This window comes from Phacochoerus africanus, chromosome 5, assembly GCF_016906955.1.
Source record: "Phacochoerus africanus isolate WHEZ1 chromosome 5, ROS_Pafr_v1, whole genome shotgun sequence".
Taxonomy (NCBI): Eukaryota; Metazoa; Chordata; class Mammalia; order Artiodactyla; family Suidae; genus Phacochoerus; species Phacochoerus africanus.
In genome coordinates this window covers 45,594,522-45,620,107 of record NC_062548.1, presented here as the reverse complement: position 1 = coordinate 45,620,107, position 25,586 = coordinate 45,594,522, and the positions used below count along the sequence as shown (strand labels likewise).

At 66.1% G+C, this 25,586-nt stretch overlaps 1 protein-coding gene across 8 annotated transcripts in view; it reads left to right on the top strand.

The window, feature by feature from the left end:
- CACNA1H (calcium voltage-gated channel subunit alpha1 H) overlaps nucleotides 1–25,586 on the top strand; it is a 57,446-nt gene extending 31,860 nt beyond the window's left edge. Inside the window, exons 3-35 of one of the 8 annotated variants that reach the window (XM_047781021.1) lie at nucleotides 1,183–1,294; nucleotides 1,405–1,538; nucleotides 1,957–2,054; nucleotides 4,426–4,585; nucleotides 4,856–5,174; nucleotides 5,288–5,380; nucleotides 6,366–7,137; nucleotides 8,073–8,512; nucleotides 9,931–10,082; nucleotides 11,054–11,239; nucleotides 11,862–11,979; nucleotides 12,155–12,310; nucleotides 12,430–12,520; nucleotides 12,677–12,885; nucleotides 14,186–14,602; nucleotides 15,006–15,106; nucleotides 15,266–15,389; nucleotides 15,466–15,534; nucleotides 15,634–15,818; nucleotides 16,021–16,147; nucleotides 16,362–16,487; nucleotides 16,719–16,808; nucleotides 17,033–17,264; nucleotides 17,795–17,812; nucleotides 18,902–19,053; nucleotides 19,772–19,881; nucleotides 20,042–20,175; nucleotides 20,372–20,442; nucleotides 21,732–21,810; nucleotides 22,463–22,584; nucleotides 22,722–23,145; nucleotides 23,230–23,357; nucleotides 23,926–25,586. In XM_047781021.1, the coding sequence (XP_047636977.1) occupies nucleotides 1,183–1,294; nucleotides 1,405–1,538; nucleotides 1,957–2,054; nucleotides 4,426–4,585; nucleotides 4,856–5,174; nucleotides 5,288–5,380; nucleotides 6,366–7,137; nucleotides 8,073–8,512; nucleotides 9,931–10,082; nucleotides 11,054–11,239; nucleotides 11,862–11,979; nucleotides 12,155–12,310; nucleotides 12,430–12,520; nucleotides 12,677–12,885; nucleotides 14,186–14,602; nucleotides 15,006–15,106; nucleotides 15,266–15,389; nucleotides 15,466–15,534; nucleotides 15,634–15,818; nucleotides 16,021–16,147; nucleotides 16,362–16,487; nucleotides 16,719–16,808; nucleotides 17,033–17,264; nucleotides 17,795–17,812; nucleotides 18,902–19,053; nucleotides 19,772–19,881; nucleotides 20,042–20,175; nucleotides 20,372–20,442; nucleotides 21,732–21,810; nucleotides 22,463–22,584; nucleotides 22,722–23,145; nucleotides 23,230–23,357; nucleotides 23,926–24,909 (6,733 nt within the window). In that variant the 3' untranslated portion in view covers nucleotides 24,910–25,586. Of the gene's footprint in view, nucleotides 1–1,182; nucleotides 1,295–1,389; nucleotides 1,539–1,956; nucleotides 2,055–4,425; nucleotides 4,586–4,855; nucleotides 5,175–5,287; nucleotides 5,381–6,365; nucleotides 7,138–8,072; nucleotides 8,513–9,930; nucleotides 10,083–11,053; nucleotides 11,240–11,861; nucleotides 11,980–12,154; nucleotides 12,311–12,429; nucleotides 12,521–12,676; nucleotides 12,886–14,185; nucleotides 14,603–15,005; nucleotides 15,107–15,265; nucleotides 15,390–15,465; nucleotides 15,535–15,633; nucleotides 15,819–16,020; nucleotides 16,148–16,361; nucleotides 16,488–16,718; nucleotides 16,809–17,032; nucleotides 17,265–17,794; nucleotides 17,813–18,901; nucleotides 19,054–19,771; nucleotides 19,882–20,041; nucleotides 20,176–20,371; nucleotides 20,443–21,731; nucleotides 21,811–22,462; nucleotides 22,585–22,721; nucleotides 23,146–23,229; nucleotides 23,358–23,925 lie in introns of those variants that run through there. The other 7 variants (XM_047781023.1, XM_047781020.1, XM_047781024.1 and 4 more) reach the window with 7 other exon arrangements.

The following is a 25,586-nucleotide window of genomic DNA, read 5'->3' as shown; positions in this document are numbered from 1 at the left end:
CCTGGCACCTGCTCAGGGGAGGCCTCTGTGGGGGCCTCCTGTCCTCTCACCCTCACTCTCTCCAGCCCCGGGCAGGCCGCAGCCCCCACAAAGAGCTCGCCACAGGGTGGGGGTGGGGCCCGGTGGGAGGGGCTCCTGATGTGAAGGTGGCATTTAGGGTATGAGGAATGCCAACGGGCCCTCCAGCGCGAGGGGCACCTGCCTGCACCCACAGGTTTGCGCGAAGCCCCTGCCCCCGGCTGGGGACCCCCACACAGCATAGCCCCTGTTGGGACCCCTCTTCACCCCTGACAGGGCTAGCCCACCATGGGGCCCCAGGATGTCCTGATGAGCCAGTGGGGGTAGGCGGGGGTGCACCCCTGACAGACAGCTGCAGAGGGGCCACAACCAGAGTGATGCTACAGCCTTGGCGGAGCCACTGTGCCACCTGGTGGCCACTCCCAGGATGGCTGGGAGTTCTCGCGGCGGTCGTGGGTGGCCCTTCATCCTGAGGGTTGGTGACCCCATGGGGTGGCCAGGATCATACAGCACATGGGGTGAAGTGCTGGCTGCTGGCCCAGTGCCCCAAGGTCCTGGATGGACACCTCTCCTGGACAGGCCCTTCACGGGCAGGCGGCTCCCCCTCCCAGGGCTGCTCTGGGCTGGGGTTGGCCTCACTCGCCAGCCCTTCCTCCAGGCACTCAGTAGGGCTGCACGTTCTCCAGGCACTGAGCTGGGGGCTAAGTTCGCATCACAGTGCCGTGGTCAGGGCACCCTCTGTTTGCTGGGGTCGTTGGGGGTTTGGGCCACGAGGAGGGGGCTCCTGGGCTGTCCTCATGGCCCCCTAGTGGTTGATGAGTGTCTGCGGTCCTTGGAGTCCCGGCTGGGCACCTTGTGAGACCACTACTGTGCAAGTCTGATCTCAGTTTAGGGCACTGGAGCTGGGGGGAGCCTGGCCAAGGGGCAGCAGCTGGCCTCCAGCCTCTGTCCAGGGTCCTGCTGTCCAAGGGGGTGTTGGCAGCAGGGTCCAGAGGCTGGTTGGGGGCGGGGTGGCGGGGGTCCTGCCCCGTGGGCAGGGTGGGCACAGAGGGGGGTGTTGACGGCCTGGCCCCGGGGCAGCAGCCAGGGGGACTGGGTTGGGGGGGGGGGGTCCCAGGGCCGCCCTGCCTGCTGCGTGGACCCTTGACTCGGCGCCCGCCCCACGTGGTTCGAGCACGTCAGCATGCTGGTCATCATGCTTAACTGTGTGACCCTGGGCCTGTTCCGGCCCTGTGAGGACGTCGAGTGCCGCTCGGAGCGCTGCAGCATCCTGGAGGTGGGCGTCCGGCGGGGTGGGCGGGGCGGGGGCCCCGGGGGCGGGGCGGGGGCGGCCCGGGGGGCGGGGCAGAGGGGCACAGGCACGGCTCTCAGGCCTCCCTCCCCCAGGCCTTTGACGACTTCATCTTCGCCTTCTTCGCGGCCGAGATGCTCATCAAGATGGTCGCCCTGGGGCTGTTCGGGCAGAAGTGCTACCTGGGCGACACGTGGAACCGGCTGGACTTCTTCATCGTCATGGCGGGGTACTGCCCTCCCTGTACGGGCAGCCCCGGCCGGGAGCAGCCCCCCGAGCTGGGCCAGGCCTGGCTGAGAGCCCGGCCTTCCGCAGACCCCAGGGCAGCCCCTGGCGGGGGGCTGTGCCCCTGAGGGGGGCGGCTGTGCCCCTGAGGGGGGCGGCGGCGCCAGGGGTGTTGGGACAGACAGGGTGCTCGGGGTGGTCTGTGAATGGTGAGAAGTCCCCAGTGGTTGTGCCCCCACCACCACCACCCCCACCTCAGGGCTCAGGCTGGTGTGGGCACCAGGCCTCTGCCATGTGCTCACCTGCCCTGGGCCCCTCGGCCTCAGCTAGCAGAGTGCTCTGCAGAGAGCCTTGTGCCTGCTGTCCCAGCTTTGACCCCAGAGCACCTGCCACCCCTTGAGCCTCCTCCCCGCCTCCCCCAGCATGATGGAGTACTCTCTGGATGGACACAACGTGAGCCTCTCGGCCATCCGGACGGTGCGCGTGCTGCGGCCTCTCCGTGCCATCAACCGTGTGCCCAGTAAGTGACTCTCCACCCTGGCCGTGGGACAGGTGTGTCCCGCCAGCCCTGCTGAGAGCGCCAAGGGCCCTGTGGGGCCCAGGACCAGGAGGCCACACTGCTTGAGTGGCTTCTGGGTGCTCGGGCTCCAGTTTAGACCCAGTGCTGGGAGGGGGGCTGGCCTGTCCCCTGCCAAGGCCCCTGAGGATTTGCTGCTGCTTTTGTGGTGAGGACAGAGCACCCCTGGACCAGGTTGGGTGTGGTGGGCAGTCCTGATGCCCTGTGTGTTGCCGAGTGACAGAGGCCACTCAGAACCTCGGACTCCTCATCTGTGCAGCATTCGGGGTCCTGCCCAGGAGCCGTGCAGGCCCTGGTGGCTTTCTCCTCCGGCCCAGCTCAGCGAGTCACACGTCTGAGCTCTGCCAAGGGGCCTCGTGCTCAGGGAAGCGCAGAGCAGCTTCCACGAAGTCATGTGGCTGCTTGTTTGGAAAGTGACCTGTCCTGTGACCTGGTCATCTGCCCACATAGGGGCCTGTTGGAGAGTTTCTGTGGCTTCTGAGCTCAGTGTTGTGACCGAATTCAGCTGTTCATTTTCCTGGAGCTGGGGGCGGGGCACTGCCCAGTAAGGTGTGTGTACACACACGATCGCATGGGTCTGTGTGTACCGTGTAGGCATGTCTGGGTACCTGGTCTGGGTCCTGGTGGTCAGGGCTTGGTCTGCAGCGCCCCTGAGAAGGCACACCCCCTGGGCACCCCCTCCCCCTGGGGCTGTCAGCTCCACTGGACGGGAGGCAAGTGAGGTTTGTGCTGCGGGACCCCCGGGCCTGCGTGCAACCTGCCACCTGGCTCTACCCTCAGGGTTCAGAGTTCAGATGCTGTGTGATCCTGGGCAAGTACTACACCCTTCTGAGCCTTGGTTTCCCTAGCTGAGAATGCAGGTCAAGTGGGACCCCTCAAGGTGCTATGTCATAGGTGGTTCTCAGCTCTGTGCCCAGCACCGTCACACACTCGGTCTGCTCCCCTGGGCCCCTTTCAGTGTGTGAAGTGACAGCCTTGTACACAAGACGGGTCTTTGCTTTGCAGACCAAGTGCCTGCAGTGGCCAGAATTGCCGCCAGCAGCCTGGCATCCCTCTGGAGACATGCCCCATCCCAAACAGGACCATGTGCTCCTCATGCCCAGGGCTGTGTCTCACTCTGGCTACCTGGGGTCCACTCTGAACCCTGGATCGTCTGTGGCCAGTTGCCATCTGGCCAGGGTGGCCTTTGTGCCTGATCAGTCTGACTCCAGGCTGTTTTCGAAACTTCAGTGCCCCTCCCAGCCATGACGCCCCCTGTGACCCCAGGGGCGCATTCTGCCATCCAGCGGCCCCGGGGTATTGTTCCTTAGTCCCTGCCCCCAGCCCTGGGCTCTGTCTGCACCCTTAACCTGGACCTTGCTTATTTGGGGAAACAGGTCTTATTCTTGCTGAGGTGTGGGAGGGGGTGGGCCCAGGACCAAGCGAGAGGTGTGTGGGCTTGGCCGGACCACTCCTGGGGTTAGTGTGCATTCACGCGGCCCATCACACACCCAAGAATAAGTGCATCAAAGCTGCCTCTCAAAGACCACCTCCTGTCCTGGGGTTACACACAACCCCATTCTTTAAAGTGCAGGGTTCTTGGAGTTCCCGTCATGGCGCGGTGGTTAACAAATCTGACTAGGAACCATGAGGTTGCGGGTTCGATCCCTGCCCTTGCTCAGTGGGTTAAGGATCCGGTGTTGCCTTGAGCTGTGGTGTAGGTTGCAGACGCAGCTCAGATCCCGCGTTGCTGTGGCTCTGGCATAGGCTGGCAGCTACAGCTCCTATTTGACCCCTAGCCTGGGAACCTCCATATGCCGCGGGAGCAGCCCAAGAAATGGCAAAAAAACAAAACAAAAAAAAATGTAGGATTCTTCTCCCTTTGATTCACACACAGAATGGAAGGAAACGGCGGTCCCCAAACGCTGTACCTGCTGCAAGACCCCCAGGCTCCTGGGTGCAGGAGGCAGCCCTGAGCCTGAGCTGCTGGGGTCCCTGTGGCTGCTGCTCCCATGCTGGTTCCTGGGGCCATGGGGCTCCCCAGCCAGCCACCCTGGGGGTCCACCTGGACAGGGCATGGTCCTGGCCAGCTTCATGAGGAGTAGGGGCCGCCAGCGCTGAGCCCCTTCAGGCTGTGGCCTTGTTCCTCTCTGTGGGTTCTGGCTCACAGGTGTTTGTCTCTTGGGGCCTGCTGGACGTTGAGGGGCCCAGCTCAAGCCCCCAGCAGAGGCACTGATGCCTGTCTGAACAGCAGGAGTCTGGGTCCCCTGGACCCCCTCCCCGGGACACCCCAAGAGAACTCTGCTGTGCTGACCTGCTACCCTGCCACCCGCAGGCATGCGGATCCTGGTCACGCTGCTGCTGGACACGCTGCCCATGCTCGGGAACGTCCTCCTGCTCTGCTTCTTTGTCTTCTTCATCTTTGGCATCGTGGGTGTCCAGCTTTGGGCTGGCCTGCTGCGAAACCGCTGCTTCCTGGACAGTACCTTCGCCAGGTGCACAGACCATGCCCACCCAGCAAGCCATGTCCCCACCAGCTTTTCCCAGCGCCCACCCCAGAGGCCCCGCCCTACCCGGAGGCACCGCCCCTCCCTACTCAGAGCCTCTTCTCCAGGCCCCGCCCCTCCCCAGAGGCTCCACCCCTAGCTCTTCTCCTCCAGGTCCTGCTCCCAAGGGCACACCCTTCGAGCGAGCACTAGTGGTTTCTTACGTTTTGCTTCTGCGTCCCTGTCTCTGTGTGCCTGTGTCCGTCTCCTTCGCCCCAGGAACAGCAACCTCAGCTTCCTGCGGCCGTACTACCAGCCCGAGGAGGGGGAGGAGAACCCCTTCATCTGCTCGTCCCGCCGGGACAACGGCATGCGGAAGTGCTCACACATCCCCAGCCGCCGCGAGCTGCGCGTGGAGTGCACGCTGGGCTGGGAGGCCTACGGGCAGCCACAGCCTGAGGGCGAGGATGGCGCCGGCCGCCACGCCTGCATCAACTGGAACCAGTACTACAACGTGTGCCGCTCGGGCGACTCCAACCCTCACAACGGGGCCGTCAGCTTCGACAACATCGGCTATGCCTGGATTGCCATCTTCCAGGTGGGCGCCCGATCTCCTCCCAGCCCCGGGTGCTGAGCGGGCGGGGCCTGGGGGGCTGGTGCCAGGCAGGGCTTTCCGGCCCCACCAGCCCCACTGCCTGTCACCCCGCGCAGGTGATCACGCTGGAGGGCTGGGTGGACATCATGTACTACGTCATGGATGCGCACTCCTTCTACAACTTCATCTACTTCATCCTGCTCATCATCGTGAGTGGGGGGCTGGGGGGGCCTGCACAGTCGGGGTGGGGTGCGAGTAGGTGGAGGCACCTCCGTGTCGTGACAGGCGAGCGCAGATCCCCGAGCTTCCTTGTTATCTGTCTTCCTGCCTCTGAGGTCCAGCACCATGCTGCTTGTGCCCCCGGCTGTGCCACCCTGGCCTTTGCTGGCCCTGCTAGGTCCCTGAGCTGAACGGAACTATGGAGCGGGGGAGGGGGCCGCAGAGACCCAGGCTGTTCTCTCCAGGACGGGGACCCTTGGGGGAGGGGAGCCTTCTGTCCAGCCCCCAGGGGAGGAAGCAGGCATAGCTGGGAGGACCGAAGCCTGTGTGCCCCTCAGGGAGGCTCAGGATCACCTCTTGGGGTCACAGTGTGCGTGGGCCCCCAAGCATGACCCACCGCAGCAGCCCAGGTGTGGCCCTCACGTGGTTCTCTCAGTGGCCTCGTGGTGTCCAGGGAGGGTCTGTAAGAACCAGCCGTGAAGTGAACCAGACAGCTGTCCCTCTTTATCTCAGACCACGTGCACAGGTAGTGTCACCTGGTGATCCTGCCATGGAGGACAGTGAGGGCTAGAGAAGGCCTGACCTGAGCTGAAAGGTCTGGCTGGGGTCAGATCTGAAGGGGGGGGGGTCTCCCCACGTGGCCTCCAACTGTCCACAGAGGAGCAAGAAGCACCTGCGCCCGCCCCCACTCCAAGAGCTGGGCTCAGTGTCAAATGGGCAGGGACCCACCATCACAGGGCACCTGAGGCCACACTCGGGCCATGTCCACAGCCTAGAACAGGTAGCAGGCAGTAGGCTCAGTGCTTCTCTCGTCCGAGACTATTGTGTAGGAACCACAGCCTCTGCCCTGGCCCCCTGCCCTGCCTGATCCTGCCTCCCAGGGCGGCCCGTGTCTGTGTTGCCACGTCCCCGCCTCCCTGAGGCCCTGGCCAGGTGATGGCCACCCGGAGTCTCACCCCTGCCCATCGGCCGCAGGTGGGTTCCTTTTTCATGATCAACCTGTGCCTGGTGGTGATCGCCACGCAGTTCTCGGAGACGAAGCAGCGGGAGAACCAGCTGATGCGGGAGCAGCGATCCCGCTACCTGTCCAACGACAGCACCCTGGCCAGCTTCTCGGAGCCGGGCAGCTGCTACGAGGAGCTCCTGCGTTACGTGGGCCACGTGTGCCGCAAGCTGAAGCGCCGCAGCCTGCGCCTCTACGCCCGCTGGCAGAGCCGCTGGCGCAAGAAGGTGGACCCTAGTGCCTCCCTGCACGGCCAGGGCCCCGGGCGGCGGGCACGGCGGGTGGGCGGGCGCACCGCCTCCATCCACCACCTGGTGTACCACCATCACCACCACCACCACCACCACTACCACTTCAGCCACAGCAGCCCGCGCCGGCCAGGCCCCGAGCCAGGTGCCAGGGACACCAGGCTGCTGCGGGCCGGAGTGCCGCCCTCGCCCGGGCGCGCGCCCCCCGACACCGAGTCGGTACACAGCGTGTACCACGCAGACTGCCACGTGGAGGGGCCTCAGGAGAGGGCCCGGGCAGTGCATGCTGCGGCCACTGCTGCCGCCGGCCTCAAGCTGGCCACCGGCCTGGGTGCCATGAACTACCCCACCATCCTGCCCTCGGCCGCGGGGGGCAGCAGAGGTGACCCCGGGCTCAAGGGGAAGCGGGCTGGTGGGCCGGCGGGAGCCGGGGGACACAGCCCCCTGAGCAGCCCAGACCCTTGCGAGAAGATCCAGCACCTGGTTGGAGAGCATGGTAAGGACCCCACCCCTTGGGGAGCAGTAGGGGGACGGGGACCCTGGGATGTCCCTGCTTGTGGGCGCTCCTGTGAGCCCAGCTTTCTCCTTTGGAGCCCTAAGGGGGCACCTTAGACGGGACAGGGTACCCCACCCCCCATGCCTCCATCCACCCTGAAGCCCCGAGCTGCTGACGGCTCAGGTGCACACGTGTTTGCCACGTGGAAATGAAAATTCTGAAGTTGGCAAAGAAAATACCCCCGCCTCCCGCCCCCCGTCTCTGTCACCTTGCCCACACCTGGCCATGCAGCGAACTGCCTGTTCATGGCCTGATCGCTTCCCAGGTGGGGAGACTGAGGCTGGGGCAGGGGGGAGGGAAAGCTGAGGCCACAGAGCCCCCACGGCCAAGGAGAGGGGGGCTGGGGTGCCACCTGCACACCCAGTCCTCCCATCTGGCACAGGCAGGACACTGGGCCCCCAGGCATCTGGGCCTCGAGCACACTGAGGCCCCCAGGTGGTGTGCCCAGGCACAGCCTGCCGTGCCCTTGGCACGGTAGAGGTGTGTGTTCTCAGGCTCTGACCCATGTGTCACAGCACGTGCCCATAGCCCTGTGCTCCCCTCCTGGGGCAGCTTGGCCCTGGGGCCCCTTGGCTGGTGAGTCTGAGCTGCTGCAGGTGCAGAGTCACCCAGGCCCCAAAGACTCGCCCAGGGAGGCAGCGTGGAGCAGCTGTGGCTCATGTTGTATTGCTATGGATGCCGTGGCCCAGGGTGGCTGTGTGTCTCTGCCTCTTTTTATCCCTGTCCCTGCGAGATCAGAAAGCGCTGGTGTAGGGCGTGTGCGGGCACATGTGTGCCCAAGCACGTACCTGGACAGCTCACCCCACAGCAACCTCTGCGGGAGCCCGGTGTGGCGGCTGAGCCGCCTGAGCTCGCCCGCCTCCTTCTTCCCGCAGGACTGGGCCAGGCCCCCAGCCGCCTGTCGGGCCTGAGCGTGCCCTGCCCCCTGCCCAGCCCCCAGGCGGGCACGCTGACCTGTGAGCTGAGCAGCTGCCCATATTGCACCAGCGCTCTGGAGGACCCCGAGGTGGAGTTCAGCGGCTCAGACAGCGGAGACTCAGACAGCAACGGGGTCTATGAGTTCACGCAGGATGTGCGCCACGGGGACCGCCGCGACCCCATGCGGTCGCCCCCAGCGGCGGACGCGCCGGGCCCGGGCAGCGCACGGCGGCGGGCACAGTGGCAGGCGGCTGGCAAGCGGGCTGGGCCGGGCCGAGTGTGGGCTTCCTTGAGCAGCAAGCTGCGCCGCATCGTGGACAGCAAGTACTTCAACCGCGGCATCATGGTGGCCATTCTCACCAACACGCTGAGTATGGGTGTCGAGTATCACGAGCAGGTGGGCGCCCTGCGCAGCCCCCAGAGGGGACGCAGGGCTGGTGGCCGGCCCTCGGGCTGAGCCCGGGAGCGCGTCCCTCGTGGGCCTCCTCGCCTGCAGCCCACCTGGCCCGCAGAGGGGCTTGGGGGCTTGGGCAACAGGACGCTGGGTTTTGGCTGCTGTGGGACGTTCATCCGTCCCTCGATGCATGCTCGTTCTTGTCCTGGGGCGGCACCTCTGCCGAGTGGGAACAGAAACCGTGGCTCCCTCCCGGAGGTCCTCCCATCTGGGGTGGCCTGAGATCACCTCAGATCTGAGCCGGGGGCCACAGTTGTTCCACACCACCCCGTGCTCTTCTCGGGGTGGGACCCCTACAGCCCAGCTCCCCCAGACAGAGGCCCCCTTCCGCGAGCTAGACCTTCTGGCTGTGCCCACTGGCGTCCCCCCGGATGCCCGGGAGAGGCCAGGGGTGTGGAATGGCCCCAGGGGAGGAGCCGGGGGTGTGCCTGGCCCCCAGCAATCCCCGCCCTAAACTGGAGCCTCGCCAGGGAGGAGCAGTGTTCCTTTAACAACTAAATCCCCTTGCCAACTCCTGCTCTCTGGGCTGCTCAAGTCGCTTAAGCTACATACGTTCTTTCATCCTGGAGAACTGAGGGAAGAGCCAAGCCGCGTGAGCCTCCAGCCACCCACTGCGCGGCAGGGGGAGGGTGTCTGTCAAGATGAGACCCCGAGCAGGGACAGCAACAGCCCCTCGAGAGACTCCGTGGCAAGGAAGAGCCTCTGCATGCACACACGTGCACGTGTGCACCCAGCCACACACATAAACATATGCAGGGTTTCTATGTGCGGGGTGGAACATGTGCAGACATGCACGGTGGGTGGCCACGCACACACAAGTATCTGCGTGGGTGCAATCTTGTGTGTGCACCCAGGCAGGCCACCCGCCGGCACACACATGTAGGCCAGCACATCTCTAGTGAGAAGGTGGCCTCTGGATCTTCAGATGGCAAGGAGGGATGTGCGAGGCTCCCAAGGATCAGGGTGGCTGTTGGGAGGCAGCTCCCCTGCACACCCACACGCACCCCAGAAGCCTGGTGCCAGTTCTACAGGCCCTATTCCCCAGGCCTGTGCTCGCGGGGTCCAGTAGGTCTCCAGAGCCCTGAGACACACACATGGTGGGGGGAAGGTCAGGCAGGGCCCTGGGGTCCCTGCGCCAGGCGGGCGGGAGGGCCAGGCAGGCTGGGGTCCAGCTGGAGGGGACATCCCTGGGCTCCTGTCTCCTCCAGACAGCGGCCAATGGGGCTTCTGCAAGGCTGCCGCAGCCCCTGACCCCTTGAGGCAGCCTTACCTGCTCCTGATTTAGTGGGGCGGGGCCCCTCCCTAGCCGAGGAGCAGTGGGAGATGTGCACGGGCCCTGATAGCCCCTCTGCCACCCACAGCCCGATGAGCTGACCAACGCCCTGGAGATCAGCAACATTGTGTTCACGAGCATGTTTGCCCTGGAGATGCTGCTGAAGCTGCTGGCCTGCGGCCTGCTGGGCTACATCCGGAACCCCTATAACATCTTTGATGGCATCATCGTGGTCATCAGGTGGGTGGGCCATCAGCCAGGGAGGCCCCGGTGTCAGGCACGGCCCCCCACAGGCAGCGGAGCCCCAGCCAGCAGGAGAGGCGCTGCTGGCAGCATTTCATGCCAGGCAATGGAGGTGGGATCCCCCTGCAGGCGCTGTCGGTACACACGGGTCAGCTGCATCTCAGGTGGAAGTTTTTAGAATCTCGTGGAGCTGTTCCCTGCAGGAGCAGAGTGGGCACTCAGCAGCCCTTCAGCCTCCCGGCTGGACTCCACTTTGGGCTCAGCCCGTGAGGAAGGCCAGCTTGCCTGGGGTGGGGGGTGGGGGCGGTATCTGCTTCAGCAAAAGCAACACAGAAAGGAACAGAGGAGCCTGGGAACTCTCTCCCCCAGGAGTGAGTAGGGTCCTCAGGGGTCAAGGGGTCCCCCACCCTGGCAAGACCAGACAAGACAGGCACAGCTTAAAAGATGCAGGAGTGCCCATCATGGATCGGCAGAAACAAACCTGACTAGCATCCATGAGGTTGTAGGTTTGATCCCGGGCCTCACTCAGTGGGTTAAGGATCCAGGGTTGCCGTGAGCCGCGGTGAAGGTCAGACGCGGCTTGGATCTGGCATTGCTGGGGCTGTGGTGTATGCCACGGCTACAGCTCTGAGTCAACCCCTAGCCTGGGAACCTCTCGATGTCCCAGGTGTGGCCCTAAAAAGACAAAGAAAAAGGAAAAAAAAAAGATGCAGGACTGGGACAGACCCTCAAATTGAGAAGCTGCTGACCAGACAGCTTCTAGGGGTCAGGCAGCCCCCAGGGGTGGCAGCAGATGGGGAACCTTCAGAGATGTTGGCGCCTTGATACAGCCAAACCTGCTCCCAGAATGGGATTGCATGGAGGCCACCGTGGTTCCCAGGCTGGCATGTCTGGCTGCCAGGGTCCCGCTGGGCACAGGGGCACACAGCCAGAGGGAAGGGTCCTGCTGACCCTCGGCCCACCCACAGTGTGTGGGAGATCATCGGGCAGGCGGACGGCGGGCTGTCGGTGCTGCGGACCTTCCGGCTGCTGCGGGTACTGAAGCTGGTGCGCTTCATGCCAGCACTGCGGCGCCAGCTGGTTGTGCTCATGAAAACCATGGACAACGTGGCCACCTTCTGCATGCTGCTCATGCTCTTCATCTTCATCTTCAGGTGGGTCCTCCGGCCCGCGGCGCCAGCTCGCGCCTGCCCCTGGGCCAGCCCCCCCTGTCCGTGCTGGCCCTGTGCTCCTGGCACCCGGGCCAGGAGCCTCAAAGGGGCAGCGGAAACGCAGTCGCCAGCTCCTTCCCACAGCCCCGACTGGGCATCTCTGTGCGAAGCACCAGCGGGCTGGGCTTGGCGTTCATGGCTCGCAGCTGGCGGGGGAGCGGGGGGGGCGGCGATGGGCCAGCCCCAGACAGATGGACAGATGGGGGATTGTGCCCAGAGAAAAGCCAAGACCCACGGGGGGCAGAGAAGGGGCCAGGCAGCCGGGCTGGAGTTCCTTGAGCGCGGCTGCTGTTTGCTGGGCCCCTGACATGGGCCAGCTTGGGGAGGGGGCTCCGGCAGAGGATGGCCCCGGCTGGCTGGGGGAGGCAGGCACCCCCGATCCCACCACTGCCCAAAGCCAGGGTGGCCTCTGGATGCCCCCCCCAAAGCCCTGGTGTTCCCACCTGTGTAATGGACCAGCTCGGTCGTGAGCACTGGGGGGCCCAGCCGGGGAGGTGGAAGGGAGCGGCTGCCGGGAGGGGGTCCCACCGCGCCCACCCTCCACGCACCCCTGCCTGCCGCCCAGCATCCTCGGCATGCACCTCTTTGGCTGCAAGTTCAGCCTGAAGACGGACACCGGAGACACGGTCCCTGACAGAAAGAACTTCGACTCCCTGCTGTGGGCCATCGTCACCGTGTTCCAGGTGAGCCAGCTGGGCGGGCCGCCCCCTGGCATCGGCCGAGGTCCCTGCGAGCACGGCCCGGTGGGGCTGAGGCCAGAGCGGTGTCGGGGGCGGGGTGTCCATTCCGGCCCCCCCGGCCGGGCCTGGCTGTGCGTCCAGGGTGCCTTCGGCTCTGCCCCGCCTGCCCCCCCCCCAGATCCTGACCCAGGAGGACTGGAATGTGGTCCTGTACAACGGCATGGCCTCCACCTCGTCCTGGGCCGCCCTCTACTTCGTGGCTCTCATGACCTTTGGCAACTACGTGCTCTTCAACCTGCTGGTGGCCATCCTGGTGGAGGGCTTCCAGGCCGAGGTGAGGGGCTTCCAGGGGACGGGGTGGCCAGGCCTCCACCCTCCACCTGCCCGGCGTCCCTGCCGGGGCAAGCCGCTTCGGGGAGATTCTCACGTGTGCCCTCTGTCCCGTGGGCACAGGGCGACGCCACCAGGTCCGACACAGACGAGGACAAGATGTCCACCCACTTGGAGGAGGATTTGGACACGTTCAGAGACCTCAGGGCCACAGGTGTGTGAGCGCGCAGGGGCGGGGCAGAGGGGCACCGCCCGCCCAGTCCAGGGACAGCCGGGACCCCCCGGGCCGGTCCTGGGCGGGCGGACTCTCCTTCCGGGGAGCCCTGCAGACTCGAGCCACCTCCTCCTCTCCCCCCCTCCTCGGCCCCAGAGCTGAAGATGTTCTCGCTGGCAGTGACCCCCAACGGGCACCTGCAGGGCCGGGGCAGCCTGCCTCCGCCCCTCATCATGCGCACGGCAGCCACACCCATGCCCACCCCCAAGAGCTCCTCACACCTGGACGCCACCCCCGGCCTCCTGGACTCCCGGCGCGGCAGCAGCAGCTCCGTGGACCCCCAGCTGGGGGACCAGAAGTCTCTGGTAGGGCCCCCCTCCCCCACCGAGGCCTCGGGCCACCTTCAGGCTCCACCCACCAACCCTTAGGGCCTTCCCCAGAGATGAGGGTCCCACACGCCCTCCAGTCAGAGCCTGCGAATCCCTGAGCCACTGCTTCTTTTTCTAGAAATGGAGCCAGACGCTGGTGGTCTTTTTTTTTTTTTTTTTGTCTTTTTTTATGGCTGCACCCGCGGGATATGGAAGTTCCCAGGCTAGGGGTCCAATTCGAGCTGTTGCTGCCAGCCTACGCCACAGCCACAGTGCCACCAGATCTGAGCCACATCTATGACCTACACCACAGCTCACAGCAACGCGGGATCCTTAACCCTCTGAATGAGGCCAGGGATCGAACCTGCATCCTCACGGAGGCCGGTCAGATTCATTTCTGCTGAGCCACGACGGGAACTCCCAAGGCTAATGTTCTTAGGGGAGCGTATGAACACGCAGATAGAGCATCAGGTGGGAGCCTTATCTTCCAAACTGCAGCCAAAGACAAGGGCTGGTAGAGACCAGAGTGTCCGTGAGAAGGCAAAACAGAACAGATAAAAGTACAAAAAACCGAGAATGTGAAGCAGGTGACCGACGCCCGGTAGAGGGTCTGGTGTCACAACCAACAGCAGCCTGCGGAGCGGGCCCATGGGGTGTTTCCGCACACTCCCAGGATAGCAGCCCAGCAGACGCAGCCAAAGCCAGTTTCTGGACTTCTCAGAAGGGCCCAGAGCAAACTGCAGAGGGAAAGCAGGGCTGTGAACTTGCAGAAAGGCTTGGGACTGAGCCTGGGGTGGGCTGAGGAATGGAGCAACAGGATGCTTCCCAGCCAAGCTGCTAGGGATCCTGGCTCAGCTCCCCCTGGACCCGGGAACTGAAAATGGGGAAGGGCAGGCTTGGGGCCCTCCAAGGAGAGCTGGTCAGATGCTCTGTGGCATTTGAGGATGCCTGATCTGTGTGGCTGGTCCCAGGCCCTCTGATAACCATTCCCCACCCTCTGGTCCTTTTTGAGTAGGCACCCAATGCCCACCCAGTGCTCTGACACTTGCTGGCTGTGTCTCCAGCTTGTTGTCAAGCCACTGTGTGTCCCAGGCATCCCTGGAAGGTGCAGTGCTGCTGGCATCTCCCTAGCAGGGCTGTCTGCTCTTTAAAGATGACCTGCGTACCATGGGTGTCACCCATGGGTGTCCGTGGTGACAAACCAGATGGGAAAGCCCCTGGGCCGGGTGCCCCTGAGACCAGGGTGTTTGGGGCTAACTTGGGGGATCCCCTGCTCACCCCTGCCCCCTCCCCGCAGTCCAGCCTCCGCAGCTCTCCCTGCGCCCACTGGGGCCCCAACAGTGCCTGGAGCAGCCGGCGCTCCAGCTGGAACAGCCTGGGCCGCGCACCCAGCCTCAAGCGCCGGAGCCAGTGCGGGGAGCGGGAGTCGCTGCTGTCCTGCGAGGGCAAGGGCAGTGGCAGCACCGATGAGGAGCCCGAGGACGGCAGACCCGGGCCTGGGGCCTCCCTGACCACGCGTGCCACGCCCCTGCGGCGCACTGAGTCCCTGGACCACCGCAGCACGCTGGACTTGCGGCCCCCACGGCCGGCCACCCTGCTGCCTACCAAGCTCCACGACTGCAACGGGCAGGTGTTGGCCCTGCCCAGCGAGTTCTTCCTGCGCGTTGACAGCCACAAGGAGGACCCAGCGGAGTTTGACGATGACGTGGAGGATGTGAGCAGGGTGAACCCCACGTCTGCCTCTCGCCTTCCTCTGGTTGTGGGCTGGTGGCCCCCAGGTTGGGGGGGGGGGGGCCTGCAAAGGGGGAGGGGAGCAGAGCAAGCCGGGCAGGAGCTGACCCAGCTGGTGGGCCCGAAGTTGATCCGTGAGGAACTCCAGATGTGGATTCAGCCCCGCCTCTGGCTGAGCGCTGGTTCTCAGCCAGTGCCGGGATGTCTGTGGGAGGAGGCAGGGCTGCCAGCCCACCTGGGTGGGCTCTAAGTCTGGCCACCCAGCCAGCCCTGGGGGCTCCCAGCTGGGATCCCTCACTCGGTGTCTGGGTGGGTGCACAGGGCTAGGTGTGAAGGCAGGAGAGGCTGCTGGGCGGGGCCCTGAGGCCCTTCCTCCCTGCCCCCAGAGCTGCTGCTCCCGGCTGCAGAAAGTGCTGGAACCCTACAAGCCTGAGTGCTGCCAGAGCCGAGAGCCCTGGGCCCTGTACCTCTTCTCCCCACAGAACAGGTGAGGGGCGCACCTGGGAGGCACCTGCGGGAGCCGACCCCTCCCTCTGGGTCCGTGTCCCTACCTGGTGGTGAGTGCTGCGCTCCGCCGCGGGACCTCCGGGACAGGCTCCGAGGGTTTGGCCCGGGCTGCCTCGGACCCACCACCCCTGGCCCCCAGGTTCCGCGGCTCCTGCCAGAAGATCATCGCTCACAAGATGTTCGACCACGTCGTTCTGGTCTTCATCTTCCTCAACTGCATCACCATCGCCCTGGAGAGGCCGGACATCGACCCCGGCAGCACCGTGAGGCGCCCTCCTCCCTGGGAGGGGTGGGTCCCGTGGCCGCGGCGGACCCCTTCCACTGTCCTGTCCCTTGCAGGAGCGCCTGTTCCTCAGCGTCTCCAACTACATCTTCACGGCGATCTTCGTGGCCGAAATGACGGTGAAGGTACAGCGGGGCGGGGGCGGGGGCAGCCCAGGGGCCGTTGCTCTGGCCTTGCGGCCCCGCCGCCCGTGCACCACGCCAACCCCTCTTCCGCACCCCCAGGTGGTGGCCCTGGGCCTGGTCTCGGGCGAGCACGCCTACCTGCAGAGCAGCTGGAACGTGCTGGACGGGCTGCTCGTCCTGGTGTCCCTGATCGACATCGTCGTCGCCGTGGCCTCGGCCGGCGGCGCCAAGATCCTGGGTATCCTGCGGGTGCTGCGCCTGCTGCGGACTCTTCGGCCCCTGAGGTGGGCGGGGCCTGGATGGGGCGGAGCCGGGGGATGGGGCTGGAACCAGAGGGCGGGGCGGGGCCTGGGGAAAGATGGGGCGGGGGCGGGGCCAGGGCCAGAGGCCAATCGGGGGCGGGGTCTGTGCCGCTTTGGCCCCTTGTTCTGGGCGCTGCCCCCTTGGCCGGGCCCAGCATCACAGTTCCCTCTGCCACTTGTCCAGAGTCATCAGCCGCGCCCCGGGCCTCAAGCTGGTAGTGGAGACTCTGATCTCGTCACTTAGGCCCATCGGAAACATTGTCCTCATCTGCTGTGCCTTCTTCATTATCTTCGGCATCCTGGGGGTGCAGGTGCGTGGCCCGCTTGTCTCTGGATGTCCTGTCATAGGACAGTGGCCTGTGGTCAGCAGTTTGGCAGTTCTGGGAGGGCCGAGGCCCAAGCAGGCAGGCAGAGACCCTGGTCTCTACCCAGCTGCTCAGAGCGGCCCCTTGTGGGCGGGTCCGGAGGGTGGGTGTGTAGGGCCTGCGCCCACCCTCTGGGGAGTGACCGCCCCGCCCTGGTCAGCTCTTCAAGGGGAAGTTTTACTACTGCGAGGGCGCAGACACCAGGAACATCTCCACGAAGGCCGAGTGCCGGGCCGCGCACTACCGCTGGGTGCGACGCAAGTACAACTTCGACAACCTGGGCCAGGTGGGCAGGGCTGGGACTGGGGGAGTGGCTGGGATAGGGGGCAGGCCTGGCAAGGTGACCTCAGCTAGCCTTGCCCCCGCCTGAGAGGTGGGAGCGGCCCCCAGCCTTGCGCGTGTGGGCAGGTCTGCAAGGCGGGGGTGGGTCTGTGAGCTGTGGGCAGGTCCGAGCAGGGCGTGTGGTCCTTTGCGGGTCTCCCAGGCGAGCCGTAACCCCTGTGCTCTGGCCTTGCAGGCGCTGATGTCCCTGTTCGTGCTCTCATCCAAGGACGGCTGGGTGAACATCATGTACGACGGGCTGGATGCCGTGGGCATAGACCAGCAGGTGCGGTGGGTGGCGGGCAGCCCTGGTCCTCCAAGTGGACTCTTCTTCCTGGGTCCTCTGCTCATCTCAGGGAACCCCTCCCCCGCGCCCCACTCTAGAGGCCTCTTTTGGCTTCTGAGAACTTCTGGAGAGGTCCACGTGGGGCCAGAGCGCGGCTGCAGGCGGGGCCGCGCCCGGGAGGGCACCCGGCGGGCAGGCACCCACAAGCCGTTCCTGTGCTGCAGCCGGTGCCCAACCACAACCCCTGGATGCTGCTCTACTTCATCTCCTTCCTGCTCATCGTCAGCTTCTTCGTGCTCAACATGTTCGTGGGCGTCGTGGTCGAGAACTTCCACAAGTGCCGGCAGCACCAGGAGGCGGAGGAGGCGCGGCGGCGCGAGGAGAAGCGGCAGCGGCGCCTGGAGAGGAAACGCAGGAGTAAGGCGCCCCTGGTGCCCGTGGCGGTGGCGGTGGCGGGTCGGTACCTGTGCGCCGCCCCAGCCCCCTCCACCCGCCTGAGGCCCCCTTTCGCCTGTGGGAGGGCGGCGGGGGACCCGGGGACCCGCTGAGGGGCGGCTCGGAGACCCGGCGCTGCGGGCCCAAGCCCGGGTATCCTTGGCACTCTGGCTGTGCGGCGGGCACCCAGGCAGCTGCTCAGCGGTCGGGCCCCACAGCCCCACTGCCCTTGGCCCCCCGCCTGGCCCCGCCCAACCGCTCTGCATACCTGCCCTTCTTGTCCTCAGAGAAGGGGCCTGGGCAGGGGGCACGGCTGCAGCCACCCCCACCACTGCATGGGCAGGCTCATCCCTGTGAGTTCTCACACCTCGATGGGGGATGGGGGCGGGAGGGGCGAAGCAAAGCCACTGGAGACAGAGAGAGGGTCTTAGGAAAACCCCACCCAGCTGGGAAGCAAAGAGAGCTTCCTGTGAGCGCTGCCGAGCCTCCCGCCCCCGTGGGATCTCCTGGCCCCGCCCACCGAGGCCAGCTCAGTCTCCTTGTCTTTCCAGGCACTTTCCCCAACCCAGGTACCTGTCCCTGCCCCGCATGCCTTAGCCCCGCTTCTGCCAGCCGCTGCACGGGGCTGCAGACTGGCTCGGCCTCCATCCCTCTGCCACTGCCACTGCCACAGGGAAGGCGGGTCTTTGAAGGCAGGCGCCAAACCCACTGGGCTCCGTCACACCGTGGGCATGGGATGGCTGGGGTGGCCGCCAGGCGCTCGGGGGAGCGAGGCAGGGTTGTGGGCTTGCCTGCCTGGTGTCCATGCTGCTGTCTCCAAGCTCGTGTGTGTCCCTCTGCCCGGCTTGCATGCCCAACCGCTTCTCTGCCACACTCTGGGACGCCCGCGGGCTGGGGGCTGCTCCGTGTCTTCATGCTGGTCTGGCCCGGCTGGCCATTGGCCCCTTTGACTGCAAGAGCTGAGCAGGGCTCTCTAGTGACTGCATGCCAGACTGAGGAGCATGCGGGGCCCAGGGAAGGGTCAGTTGCCACCCGCCCCTGCTCTCCCTGGTCCCCGCCCACAGGGCTCTGTGGCTGAGGTGGGTCCCCTGTGCAGCGGTGGCAGCTCTGTCCTCATCCAGTGGGAGCTCTGCAGGCGCGATCGGCCCTCAAGGGTTACTGCAGGCCGGGGATCATTTAGTGCAGACAGACCTGCTGGGGGTCGGGGCAGGTGCACCACCCCCACCCCCAGGTCATGCCCATCCACCTCACATGGCCCGGAGATCAGGCAGGCCCCAGGGAGCAGGCAGTGGAGTGGCAGCTCATGCCCAGCCTGGGAGGTGGGGAGATGGGTGGATGTGGTGGGCTGCCCTGCCCTGCCCGCCTTGTCTGCAAAGAAAGCTCTCATCTGCCCACCCTGCATCAGTGAGCTGGCTCTGAACCCTGATGCCTGCCACACAGGCCCTGGCATGGGAGCTCCTGGCAGGGCCCAGGTGGGGTCTCAGCTTCCAGGCCCGCTCCTGGGGTCTGCCCTGGGGCTGGGGCCCTCGCCGTGAGGGAGGTCAGCGGGCAACCTGCCCCTGAGGCCCCCGTCTGAGCCTGGGCCCTCCCTCAGCACCCCGACCCTTCAGCCCCAGGAGGCAGCCCGCCCAGCCCTCACCGGAGCCCTGTCCCCACAGAGGCCCAGCGCCGGCCCTACTATGCCGACTACTCACTCACACGCCGCTCCATCCACTCCCTGTGCACCAGCCACTACCTAGACCTCTTCATCACCTTCATCATCGGGGTCAATGTCATTACCATGTCCATGGAGCACTACAACCAGCCCAAGGTGGGGCTCCTCCCCCCACCCACCCGCCCCTGCCTCTGGGCAGAAGCAGGGAGACACCCCTGGGATGGCCAGGGCTGGGGTCTTGCCCAGTGGGATGGCACTACCCTGTGAACTTGGGGCCCCAGGTCTGCAGCCACGTCTGAGCCCTCACTCATGTTTATGGGGTACCTGGAAGTGGGGTCGGAACAAAGAGTTCTTCCTTTCAAATGGGCGGAAATTCCCAGGGCCGGCTGCCCCAAGGGCCTTCCCAGCCCCAAGAGAGGTTCCATCTGGAAATGCTGGCTGCTGGCTGGGGAGTGTCTCCAAGTCCAGCTTCCCAGACTGAACTTCACAGTCCAGGGACAGCCAGGTGGAGAGAGGGAGGTGTCCCCGCTTGCATCTCTAGCATCTCATTAAAGACGCGGGGCCACGCCCCTTCTTCCCAGCATACCAGAGCCTGGGACTCTGGCTGAAGCTGGTGGGCCACCTTCCCCCCGCCCCCGCCCTGGGCTGTGGGCTGGGGCTGGTCCAGGGAGGGGCAGGAGGTAAATCCAGGCAGCTCCTCCCTGCACCCCCCCCACCCCCCGCCTGGCACAGACCTCCACCCAGTGATAGCTGGGCCCCAGGGAGACCTGCCCCTGCCCGCGAGGGACCCGGGTCCGCAGAGGAGAGCCAGGGGGTGGGGAGGGGCAGCGGGGCAGGGGGCCCGCCGATCAGCAAGCCTGCCCCTCGCCCCCAGTCTCTGGACGAGGCCCTCAAGTACTGCAACTACGTGTTCACCATCGTCTTCGTCGTGGAGGCCGCGCTGAAGCTGGTGGCCTTTGGGTTCCGCAGATTCTTCAAGGACAGGTGTGTCGCACGGGCAGGAGAGAGCCGTGGCCCGCTGAGGGGAGGCGCAGGCTGCCCTGTGGTGACAGGGCACAGGGTGGAGACCCCTGGGCTTGAAGGGCTGGGGGGTGCTGGGGAGGATGCAGTGGCCTCCGCTGAGCCGTGCCTGCCCGCCGGCCAGGTGGAACCAGCTGGACCTGGCCATCGTCCTGCTGTCCATCATGGGCATCACGCTGGAAGAGATCGAGATGAACGCGGCCCTGCCCATCAACCCCACCATCATCCGCATCATGCGTGTGCTGCGCATTGCCCGCGGTAGGCGGCCCCGCCAGCCCCGGTCCGGCGCTGTCGGGAGGGTCCACGGACAGGGCTCTGGGGTCCGCCCTGCTCCCCAGGGACTGTGCTGCAGATGGGGGCTGGGGGCCCTGGGGCCGGGTGGTCTGGGGCTGGCCAGCCCGGGGAGCGTCAGACCAGCCCCAGCCCCCCGCTAACGCTCGGCTCCCGGCCCTAGTGCTGAAGCTGCTCAAGATGGCCACGGGCATGCGGGCCCTGCTGGACACGGTGGTTCAGGCGCTGCCCCAGGTAGGTCTGCAGCTCCGGGGCCTGGCCCGGGTCCGGCTTCCCTGTTCCCAGGGTGGGCATCACTGAGCCCCCAGGAGGACAGGGCTGCAGGGAGGCCTGGCTCGCTGTCAGCGGGGGGTGGGGGCGGGTGGCCGCCTGCCTTCTGGGCCACAGTCTAGTCTCTGGGAAAGACCCATCACCAGGGCCCATCTCCCCGGGTGCAGCTCTGGACGCAGTGGGAAGTGGACAGAGGGCAGCGCCCCGGCTAAGATGGGCCTGTCCGAGTTTGGAAGACCGCACCCAGGGCTCCAGTGTTGGCCATGGCCGCTCCCGTTGGGAGCTGCTTCAGGCCCTGTGTGCTCACGTCCTGTGCCCCCCCGCCACCACCACTTTCAGCCTTTGTGGCTCCTCAAGTGACTCATTGCCCCACCTGTGCAGTATCCAGCTCCCCGCCAGTCCACCCAGAAACCCAGCCCTGTGTCCACCTGTCCGTGGAGCTAACCCTTGGCCAGCCATGTGCCCACCCAGCCACCCTCGCAGCTGTCTGTCCACCCATCCATCACGTGTCTGTCCCCACGTGTCTGTCCATCCTCCATCCAGCCCTCCTGGCCAGCTGTCTGTCCACCAGCTCAGCATGTTTCTGTCCGCCCGGCTGCCTCCCACTCAGCCCCAGGCTCTGTGTCCTCCATCTCCAGCCTCCCCTCTGGGCCCCAGCCCTGAGCTGCATTCCTGACACTTGGTCCTACCTGCCCAGTGTCCGAGGGGGAGGTGGGGTAGGGGAGGGTGGGAAACCAGCTGGCCATGCTCCAGTGCGATGCCTCTGGCGGTCTGAGCAGGTGCTGGGGAAGAGGGGGAGCGGCCACTTCAGGGCCCCAGGAGGTGTGTGAAGATGAGGCGCCCCACCCTGGGGTGAGCCTGAGCAGTGCTGGGAGGCTAGGCAGGAGTTGGCAGGAGAACCTCAGCAGGGGCCAGGCCAGGCCTCGCTCAGGCTGCAGAGCGTGCACCTTCGCCCCGCTGTGGGCATCCCTGAGGCTGGAGGCGGGCCCTACCTGGAGCCTACCGGAGCCCCCAGGAGGCCTCCCAGGCCCTGGGCAGTGGAGGAGCTGGAGTCCTGGGCGCAGGAGGGCATGAGGAGCTAAAGAGGGGCAGAGGGCCGCAGAGGGGCCTTGGGCACCAGGCAGGACACAGAGTCCTGGGGGCCACGGGAGCTCCGAGGCCAGGAGGGACGGGTTGGACCCCCTTGCTGGGCTGGAACGTGGGTGCCGGGGGGCTGAGGCCTCTGACCTCGTTCTGCTTCTCTCCTCGTGTAGGTAGGGAACCTGGGTCTGCTTTTCATGCTCCTGTTTTTTATCTATGCTGCCCTGGGCGTGGAGCTGTTCGGGAGGCTTGGTGAGTGCTGCTGCCCTGCCCCCTGGACCCTGGGTCCCGGAAGGTGCAGCTTCCCACATGCTCACCTGGCCCCAGGACGGTTCAGGCTCTGCCTTTGACTGAGGTGACCACATAGGAGGCACACGCAAAAGCCTGGTGCCAGAATGTGACACACACACGTGTTGGTGGCAGGCCAGGAGGACAGCATGTGCGCACGCGCAGGTGTTGACCTGAGCTCCACCTGGCCCTAGGGGACATACTGCTGCAATTTCGAATTGTCCCCAGGATTTTCCTGGACCCCCCAGCCTGAGTCTCTGGCTAGTCTGTGCAGGGGCCTGTGCAGCTCTTCCGTGGCAGCCCCCTCCCTTCCCGCTCAGTGTCACCAAAGGCTCGGTGGCTTCCAGCACGCCTGCCTGTGCAGTGCTCAGGTGCTGGTCACGGTTTAGGGTCTGCCCTAAACTGGACCGGGCAGCTGGTGTGCCAGACCCTGGGCCTGATGACTGCCGCTCCTGGCCCAGGGCAGCTCGAGCCCGAAGGCATGCTGACCCCAGAGCTGGGCCTGGGGAGCGGGCAGAGCTGTCCATTGGGCTGAGCCAGAGCCCAGCCCTGGGGAAGGGCAGGGCCCGGGTGTGCACTGGCCCCAGCCGGTTGCTGACCAGGTCCCTTCTGGCAGAGTGCAGTGAGGACAACCCCTGTGAGGGCCTGAGCAGGCACGCCACCTTCTCCAACTTCGGCATGGCCTTCCTCACGCTGTTCCGCGTGTCCACCGGGGACAACTGGAACGGGATCATGAAGGCACGGCCGCGGGGGGCGGGGCCCGGGGCGGAGGGGGCGGGGCAGGCGGGCGGGGCCAGGGCGGCGATGGGCGGGGCCGGGCGGAGGTGGGCGGGGGCGGCCTTGCTGACTGAGGTGGAGGCTGCCCTCCACTGCAGGACACGCTGCGGGAGTGCGCCCGTGAGGACAAGCACTGTCTCAGCTACCTGCCGGCCATCTCGCCCATCTACTTCGTCACGTTTGTGCTGGTGGCCCAGTTCGTGCTGGTCAACGTGGTAGTGGCCGTGCTCATGAAGCACCTTGAGGAGAGCAACAAGGAGGCCCGTGAGGATGCCGAGCTGGACGCCGAACTCCAGCTGGAGCTGGCGCAGAGGCCGCCCGCCCGCCCCAGTCCCGCGGCCCCGCAGAGCCCGGGCGCGGGGCCGGACCCCTCCAACCTGTTGTTCGTGCGCAAGGTGTCCGTGTCCAGAATGCTGTCGCTGCCCAACGACAGCTACATGTTCCGGCCAGTGGCGCCCGCCGCGGCCGCTCACCCCCACCCGCCACAGGACGTGGAAATGGAGAGCTACGCGGGCGCCTCAGGTAAGGCCCCTGGCGGCGGGCAGATGTGGGCAGGCGGGGCAGCCGGAGGGGTCAGATGCGCATTTCAGGCCCCTCCTGCCCCAGGCCCAGTCACCTCCATCCACTCGCCGCCCGCGGAGTCCTGCACCTCCCTCCAGGTCCCGTCGGCCCCATCCTCCCCTGCAAGGGATGCGGGTCGCTCCCCAAGTCTCAGCCGGCTGCTCTGCAGACAGGTAGGAGGAGCCCCCCCCCTCCCCCGCCCCGGTTCTCAGCTGAGGCTGGGGGCCCCGTGGCTCTCCCCGGCTTTTGAAGGATGAGCAACAGGGACGCTGGGGATGTTGGTGGGTTACCCAGAGTCCATGCCGTCGGCATCTGGCTGTGGGAACCTGTGTCTCCTCCTCGGACCCCCAGGCATCCCCAGCAACGGTTCCGGCCAGCCTCGCCTGTACCCACACCACCCCCGCCCGAGGCTTCAGCCCCTTTCCCCTTCTCCTGCCTCCGGGTGCCTCAGTGGGCTGGTGTTGCATGGGGTCAGGCGGTGGCCGAGTCCTCCATGGCAGGTTCCAGGGCAGGGTCTCCAGGGCCCTGTGACAGGTTCTGCCCACAGGAGGTCAGGCCCCAACTCTCTGCTCCTCACAGCTTCTCCCCAGTGTGACCAACCCTGGCCATGCGCCCCCCCCATACTAGCATCTCACAGTCCTGTCTCAGTCTTGGGGTCAGGAGCCCACCCTAGATCAGGGTAGGGACGGGGTCCCTGTGTCCTGGCTGCTGCTTGGGCTCACCTGACCTGTGTCTTTGCAGGAGGCCCTGGCCACCCAGTCCCTGGAGGGGCAGGTTGGCAGCCCCGGGGACAGCAATCCCGGTTGGGGAGAGCCTGGCAGGAAGACCCCCGGGAAGCAGGCGACCCTGGGGGCCTCCTTGCGCTCCCCACCCCGTTCCCCGCGGCCTGCCAGTGTCCGCATCCGCAAGCACACTTTTGGGCAGCACTGCATCTCCAGCCGGCCACCGGCCCCAGGCAGGGAGGAGGCTGAGGCCCCGGACCCAGCCGACGAGGAGGTCAGCCACATCACCAGCTCCGCCCGCGGCCCCATGGCCTCTCCCGCGGCCCACGAGCCAGACTTCCACCGGCTCTACAGTGTCGATGCCCAGGGCTTCCTGGACCAGCCGGGCCGGGCGGACGAGCAGAGGCGGCCCTCAGTGGAGCAGGGCTGCGGGGATGGCCTCCCAGAGGCGGGGGGGGTGAAGGCTCGGGCCCCGGAGGCTGAGCTGGCCCTGGGCGCACGCAGGAAGAAGAAGATGAGCCCCCCCTGCATCTCTGTTGAGCCCCCCGCAGAGGACGAGGGCACAGCCCGGCCCCCCGCGGCTGAGGGCGGCAGCACCACCCTCCGGCGAAGAACCCCGTCCTGCGAGGCCGCGCCGCACAGGGACCCCCTGGAGCCCCTGGACAGTGCAGGGCTGGACGCTGCCGCCAAGGGGGAGCGGTGGGGCCAGGCCCCCTGCCGCACAGACCACCTGACCATCCCGAGCTTTGCCTTTGAGCCACTGGACGTGGGGGCTCCTGGTGGGGACCCGTTGTCAGATGGCAGCCATGGGGTCACCCCAGAACCCAGACCCTGTCCTGGTGCCATGGTGCCTCCCGAACCCCAGCAGATGGAGCCCTCAGTGCTCTCGGGAGACCCCCCAGAGGAGGGGGAGGGGCTGCACCTCACAGTCCCACAGAGCCCCCCGAAGAAAGGGCCCCCCCCAGCCCCTGCTCCAGGCGACAGTGTAGACAAGCCCGTGTAGCTCGGGGTGCAGCGCCCACAGGCCTTGGCACTGGGGTGAGGTGCGCCCAGCGGGGTGGCAGCACCAAGTGGGGCTGTGCGTGGGCCCCGGCTCGGGCCCCCCCGCAGGCAGAGGAGCCAGGAGGACGTCGGCCCAGGGAGATGGGGCAGATGTTACCCTGGGCGAAGCCTCCATCCCGCGGTTCAGGTTTGGGATTTTCCGAGGTGACTGCCGTGGTCCGAGGCCGTGCCGGGGGCCCGGTCAGCAGTCCAGTAACAAAGCTGCATCTGAGGGACAAGGACCAGAAAACGAGCAGAGGAGGCAGGAGGTCACCCGGCAGAGCCCTACCCTCACATCCACTAAGTTTTTTAGGGAACACGCTTGGGGCCACGTGTGCCCTCTGGGTGGCGGCTCCGTCCCCAAGGCCACAGAGGCCACGCTTCACGTCGCTCACAGTCTGAATTCTCCTCGTCTGTCTCCACCTCCTCTTGTTGCCTCATCTCCCCCCACCCCCCACCGCTCTGCCCCCGTCAGCGTCCCAGACAACAACCCTGACTCTGGTCCCTGGGCCATGGCCAGGCACCAGGGACCAGGCAATAAGACGCCCCCCATGGCCTTTGGGCCGGGGCCGAGAGTTTCAGCAGATGCCCCTGTTTCATGTCATTTCTTTTATAAATTCAGGTGAAACGTTGCAATAA